Source organism: Propithecus coquereli, unplaced genomic scaffold, assembly GCF_000956105.1.
Source record: "Propithecus coquereli isolate 6110/MARCELLA unplaced genomic scaffold, Pcoq_1.0 Scaffold197, whole genome shotgun sequence".
Lineage (NCBI taxonomy): Eukaryota > Metazoa > Chordata > Mammalia > Primates > Indriidae > Propithecus > Propithecus coquereli.
Genome location: NW_012144633.1, coordinates 2811856 through 2818754, shown reverse-complemented (window position 1 = coordinate 2818754; position 6899 = coordinate 2811856). Strand labels below are relative to the sequence as shown.

The 6899-nt window shown below is 44.5% G+C and overlaps 1 protein-coding gene across 1 annotated transcript; it reads right to left on the bottom strand.

The window, feature by feature from the left end:
* Positions 1-1197: 1197 nt before the first annotated feature.
* On the bottom strand, positions 1198-3474 carry ADAM30 (ADAM metallopeptidase domain 30). Its single transcript, XM_012643427.1, has one exon. It carries the CDS (start codon positions 3472-3474, stop codon positions 1198-1200), a length of 2277 nt encoding a protein of 758 aa, XP_012498881.1.
* Between the last annotated feature and the right edge of the window lie 3425 nt (positions 3475-6899).

The following is a 6899-nucleotide window of genomic DNA, read 5'->3' as shown; positions in this document are numbered from 1 at the left end:
CGGGCTATGGCAATGGGCAGATGCATCCTTCTCATTTCCCATGTGCAAAAGAGAAAGCAGTCACAACTTGTTTTTAGAATTTTGGAAGAAGCAATTGTGGTAGTGGCCAACCTGGTTACCGTTTTCCTCATTCTGAATTTTAGAACCAGTTGATAGAATTGTAATAACGAGGGAAAAACATCTGGCAGAAATGAGGCTAAGAGGGAATGTTTTTCTGGAGAAATGTGCGTGAACCTTAGAGAAAAGGGATTCCTAGAACAAAACCAAAAAACTTGGGTTGGCACATGTCTGGGAGGGACAAGATCCTCCCTGGACATAAGAGGTAGATACTAACTCCTCCTAAGGCACCCCTCAGTCCTCCTCTCCTGCTGCCCAAAGCGCTGTGCAAGGGGAGAGAAGATTTGAAGGCAGAGACATGGAGGTCCCTGGGAGTGAAAGCTGTTCCTCACTCTCCTCTGCTCCACTTATAGGTGTGGCAAACACAGAGCCAGGTGTCCCTCAGCACACACTCACAAAAGACCTGCCCCTGCAAGCAGAAATCCCCAACACAGAATTTTGTGAACAGCCTTGCTCCAGACATCACCAGGGCTTGTCATCGTCTATAGACTGTGCTGCACTGCAGGAGTTAGGACAGAGGAGTGCTGTTCCTCTATCCGAGGTCACCCCAACACTGAGTCACAGACTACACGTCTACAGAGCTGGAGCGACCCATCGAGTGATGGTAACAGGGAATATGTGTATAGAAGGGACGCTTCTTGTAGTGCACACTTTCTATTCATAAAATGTGTTGTCGCCATTTATTGTTCAGCACGGGGCGCAGGCACAGACGTCGCACTGATCGAGTTGAGAGGGGCAGACAATCGTTTTGTCCATTGGGATTCTGAGAAACAGAGTTGTACTTTGCAAACCACGGTTATTCTGTGAAACCCACCACTTTCACGGCTCTGGTGTTCAGAAAAGCCATGAGGGGATAGTTTTCAGGATATCCAAAACTTGATCGCAAACTGAGGCGGCAAGTGAATATCACGGAAATAAAATGCACTGATTCGTTTCCAGAACAGGATCATTTATTTTCTGGTCAAAACTTGTGGAAAAGTTTGAGTGAAAAAGTACTGGGAAAAGAATGGAGAGCCTTTGGATGAATGACGAGCTCGTGAAAAACACGAGCCCGTGTCACCGAGCTTGTGGCTTGCCTGGTTACTTTTTCAGCTTCTTGACAGCCTTTGCTTTGGGTGTTTCAACTCCAGTGTTTTCTGTAGGCTCTTTATGTTCAGTTTTTTCTTCGGGTGGTTGAGCTGGTGATGTCTCTTCCTGTTTGGGTTTGAAATAGTTTCCTATCTCTTCCCGAAAAAACACAAAAATCACTGAGATGACTAATAAAATGAGGCGAAATATCATGATGGACACAATCTGAACTGACGAGGACACCTCTGTTTTTAGCGGTCCAGGAGGCCCACTGTCGATACTTCCTCCGTAGCCCTCCTCCTCACAGAATGGAGGGGCCCAGCCGTACATGCAGTGGCAGTTTCTTCTATTATTGCAAACACCTCGGGCATTGCACTTCTCAGGCAAGCAGTCGAAGTTCAAGACGGAGCTATTGATGCAATTTTTGTTAAAACATATCCGGTTGTCACCACAGGACGTGCCATCATTTATCACACCTATGTCAGGTATTCCCAGGGGTCTCATGGCTAGATGATAGCCTGTGCCCCAGCATACGAGCTTTTCTGCCTGCAAGTGAGAAGAAATGATAGTCGTATGCTCCGGCAAATCAGGAATGGTTTTGACATTTATGCACTGTAGTCTGCCACATATTGAATTTTGCTTGTCACACTTTTTATAGCTTCGAACTCCTGTGATCTCACAGTTGCCGTATTGATCGCCCATTAAATTAACTGCGTCGTAGCACTGATGAGGAGCCTCCCTGGCGTCAGGTCCGAAAATGCTTTGGCACTGCATAAATCTGGATCGGCACCCCTTGTTGAAACAACGGCCTTCATACTTGCAGGGGGTTCCATCTTGCTTAAAAAAGTCACTTGGGCAGAAACTTGAATTACCATCACAGTACTCTGCAAGGTCACATTCATTTTTTTCGTGCCTGCATATGTATCCAGATGGACGAAAGTGACATTCATGACAGCAAAGTCCAATGCTGCAGTTGGCACCTTGTCTCAATTTACAGTTTGATTGGCAACACTTGTTTTGTTCACAGTCTTCTGTGGAACCACAATCACATTCTTCATCTTCTTCCACAATTTTGTTTCCACATCTCTTAAGCACATAACCCATTCCTGGGATATTATTTAGACATTTTGCTCCTGAATATACGTGTGCAAAAAAATAGACATAACTACAATTACTAAACCCAGTGCGTCCTGTGCCCATGATGCAACTAAGCCTGCCCTTACATTGGCAGTACTCTTCATCATGCAGCATTCCCACAGCATGGCCTAGTTCATGAGTAGACCAGGTGGCAGGGCCAAGGATATTTGCATCTAGTAAAGAGCTTGCTGATCCAGCATGGTGTGGAGAACACACTCTTCCAAATGACCACGCAAGGGCATCAGTGTATTTTTTATGAACATATAAATGTGCCCAATCTGATGGAAGCCGGCTATTTAGTACACTATTTTTATATAGTACAAATCTGCCTAAAACTTCAGATAAGTTGGAATATCCAAGATATATTCTGTTATAATCTGTCCATACTTCGAGAGCTTTTAGATGTATCCTCATATGGACATCTTGAAAGTAAGTGTCCATAATTCCAGTCAAAAGAATGGCATCATTTATGACTTGAGAAAGATTGTTGTTCACAAACCTGTATCTATTTTGATCAAAGAGCAGGACCAATTCCAAATACTTTGGGTGTGTATAGAATCCATGATAGTCCCTTAGACTAGTCAGGGACTCAGCCTGCCTTATTCGCCCTTCTACTTCACTATTTCGTAAGCCACAGGTGTGATTGCTAAGCTGTTCTTTCTTCAGGAGATAGACCACATGCTCAAAACTGGAAGAGGCCTTAAGGGGCTCGATTTGGTAATGTTTGGCATCAATATTCAGTACACCTCGGAGACCCCCCATGCATGTACTTATAGTCACTCCAGAGTCCTCAGACCCTTCCACAGAGCCCATATAGTTGCAGCCTTTGGGTATATAAGGGTGATCCTCCAGCAGTTCCCCCTGTTCTGTGAAGGAGAAAACACGCAGATGTCGGGGCAACAGAAACCTCTTGGGCCACAAGCGGAGGACATGCTTCTTGCCTTCCAACTCCAAGAGGTATGACACGGGACTGTCCACACCCTGCTTACTTCTCCGGAAGCTGAGCTTCTTGGGGATGGTGATTTCATAGGAGTCAAACCCCCATTCCGGGTGAAAAATTGTATCTTCGCCAAAAGAGTCAACAACGAGCACCGGCAGAACCAGCACAAGGAGCGAGCAGCCTTGGGAGAGTAAGACCCACACCGACCTCATCGTTCGCTGCTCAGTCTCTGTTCCCCATTCAGTCCTGCAGCTTCGGCCTCGAGTCACATTTCCGCGGGCCGCCGCTAGAGGCGCCGGAGCGCCAAGTTCGGAGCTCCCAGAGTTTGAGGGTTTGAGGGACCCCAACCTCCCAGGGCTCCGTCCCGCTGACTTTCCCAACAGGCGCGTGCCTTGTCCAACGCATCTAGTCCGTTTTCTGGGCCGTGCCGTTGGGCGCACGAGGAAGAATGGAGGGAACGGCGGGGAGACTAAATGAGAAAAGAGGGGCTATTGGGGCGTCGGATGGAAAGGGGCAGCGAGCACCCTGGGACACGGAGGCACAGAGAAATGGGAGGAACAAAAGAGGACTTCCTAAAGGCTCAGCACATCTTGCGCAGTTCCGTCTGTGTCTACACGCCCTGGGACACGCAGACTGGAATCTCCAGGAGCTGCAAGAGTCCGAACAGAGCCTGAGAGCGTCGGAGAGGACTCTGCGCCCCCACCCCAGCCCGCGCAGCGCCCCGGGCTTCGGCTGCTGCCTCTTCAGAGAAGGTCCCGCGGCGCCCCCTGTGCGCCCGGGCAAGAGAAAGGCTCTGAGCTCGTTTTGCCTGGTGGTTCTTTCTGCGGTGTGTCCTTGGGGTGCCTGCAATCAGCGTGATTTTTCGTGTCCATGTGCAGTGGTGGAAGAATCCAGAAAAAGCACCTGGTAGACGAGCACAACCCGGGAGCTTTCAGAGAAAGGCGAAGAGCTGGGTATGTTTGTAGCCGGTCGGTGAGGGAGGAGGCGCAAAGGTAAGAAGACCCAGCTCAGACCGCAGAGGGGCTTACGGTCCATGGAGAGAGCAAATCCCCGGCTCATGAGGTGACTTGGACGGATTCTGGCAGAAGAGGAACATTTTCAGTTTTGTTCCCAGGAGCATCATTCTGGCTGCGTTTCCGGAAAAGATTAAAAAGCACCAGGCTTGAGTCAGGGAGACTAGTTAGAGCTCTTGTACCAAGCCATGTTGTCTGTCATGAAATCAGGCGAAAATGAAAGTATCGCCAAGCGTGTTGAGGTCCTAGTTCAGGTTGCAAACCAGAAATTGCAGTTTCCCTGGTCTGGAAATCTGCTTGATTTTCTCAAGCCACACCTAGCGGCCTCCAGCTGTAGAGGGCAACTGGCATCTATTTCCCGGATCTATTCTATCATCGTTTTCATTTCTGTACCACTTTTCTTTAGGCTGTTTAAGAATTTCTTGATGAAAGACACTAATTCATCAATTCCTGTTGCTACAGTTCGGTCTGTGTGCTATACTCGGTAGCTTCTGCATTTTAGATCCAAAGCCTTGTGGAAATACCCGGTTTTGACACATTTCTCTTTATTTACAAAAATTATGTATGGGATAATATATTTAAAGTGGCTGATACATACTGCCTGATATGTTATGGGTGCTCAAGCAATCGTAGCAATTATTCTAGCACGTGGGAAGGAAGGAAACGTTAACTGAGCAATGTGCTGGGTAGAATTCCGTAAGGGATACAAATATCCCTGAAAGATACAGGGCAGCAAATAACAGCCTCCTTTACCCTCCAACCCTGCGTGTTCCTCCAATACACCCCCTCCCCCGATGGGACTACTGGGTTTGATTCTTTCTCAATCTTTTGATATGTCTTTAGAAGTATGGAAATTATAATATATTTTAAGGCACTGTGTCAAATGAAATAAGCCAGACCCAGAAAGACAAATACTATGTAATCTCACTTATCTGTGGAATAAAATAGTCAAAATCATAGAAGCAGAGAGTAGAATGGTGGTTTCCGGATTCTAGAGGGAGGGAGGAAGGAGTGATGCTTAAAGGATACCAGGTTTCCGTTATGCCAGTTAAATAAATTCTGGAGATCTACTACAGTCCAGTGCCTGTAGCTGACAGTACTGTATCATATACTTAAAATTTGCTAAGAGGGTCTATCTCTTACTGGATTCTTACTACAGACACATACAGAAAAATCAGTAATAATAAAAGGATTGGGAGGAAGCTTTGGGAGATGATGGCTATGTTTATGGCCTTGCTGTTGGTTTCACAGCTCCATATTTACCTCCAACTCACTGAGATGTATACATTAAATACGTACAGATTTTTACATGTGACGCCTCCATAAAGTGGTTCAAATAAATAAATACATAGGTATATACTTTTCATATTGACACTTGCTTTTTTTAAGTGAAAAATGTATTGTAAATAGTTTTCCAGATTTAGATCATTGCCTCAAATAAATGCATACTATTCTACAGTATGGAAGTAAATATTTATTTAACCATTTCCCTCATATATGGATGACATAGTTGTGTTTTTTAAAATTTTACATTGATCTTGTTTATAAGGTTTTCTATATTATGTCAGTAAATATAAATATATATGTATGTATTTACAATTTATATGTATATATTTATGTATAAGTACACACACAGTTTTTTGCTCTTTGAAAGTATTTCCATAGATTTTTCTTTCTCTCTTTCTTTTTTTTTTGCAACAGAGTCTTGCTCTGTTGCCCGGGCTAGAGTGCTGTGGTGTCAGCCTAGCTCACGGCAACCTCAAATTCCTGGGCTCAAGTGATCCTCCTGCCTCAGCCTCCCAAGTAACTGGGACTACAGGCATGTGCCACCACGGTCGGCTAATTTTTTTTTCTATTTTTAGTTGCCTGGCTGATTTCTTTCTATTTTTAGTAGAGACAGGGTCTCATTCTTGCTGAGGCTGGTCTCGAACTCCTGACCTAAAGCGATCCTCCTGCCTCGGCCTCCCAGAGTGCTAGGATTACAGGTGTGACCACCACGCCCGGCCTATTTCCATAGATTTCTATAATCAAAAGTGTTAGATCAAAGAAAATTCAGGTGCTCATGTTGATTGATATTATCAAACCACCTTCTAAAAATCTTGCGCTTCTTTACAAACTATCTATAAACCAGCGCTGTCCAACAGAACTTTTTGTGATGATGAAAATGTTAATATTGTCCAATACTATTGCCACTAGCTACTTCTAGCTGTTGAACACTCAAAATGTGGCCAGTGTGACTGAGCAACTGAATTTCATACTTTAAAATTTGTTTAATTTAAATTTAAATAGCCACATGTGGCCAGTTGCTGCCATGTTAGACGGCATAGGTATAAAAGGCCCCTATTCTTCCACCATTTCCAGCAGTATATAATATCTAACTCTTTAACCTAGACTCACATTAGAAAAAGAAGGTAACTCATTAATTTGAATTCTCTGATTATTAGTGAGGTTGAACATATTTAGTAACTGAAAACCAATCTACTTTTTTTATTCTTAAATTTGTTCATATTCTTTGCCCATTCTTCTATTACATGGTTCGTTCTGCTTTTACTTATTTGTAAGGAGCTATTTATACAATATGTTCTGCTAATCTGTTGTCACTAACTTTTATCATGGTTTTCACC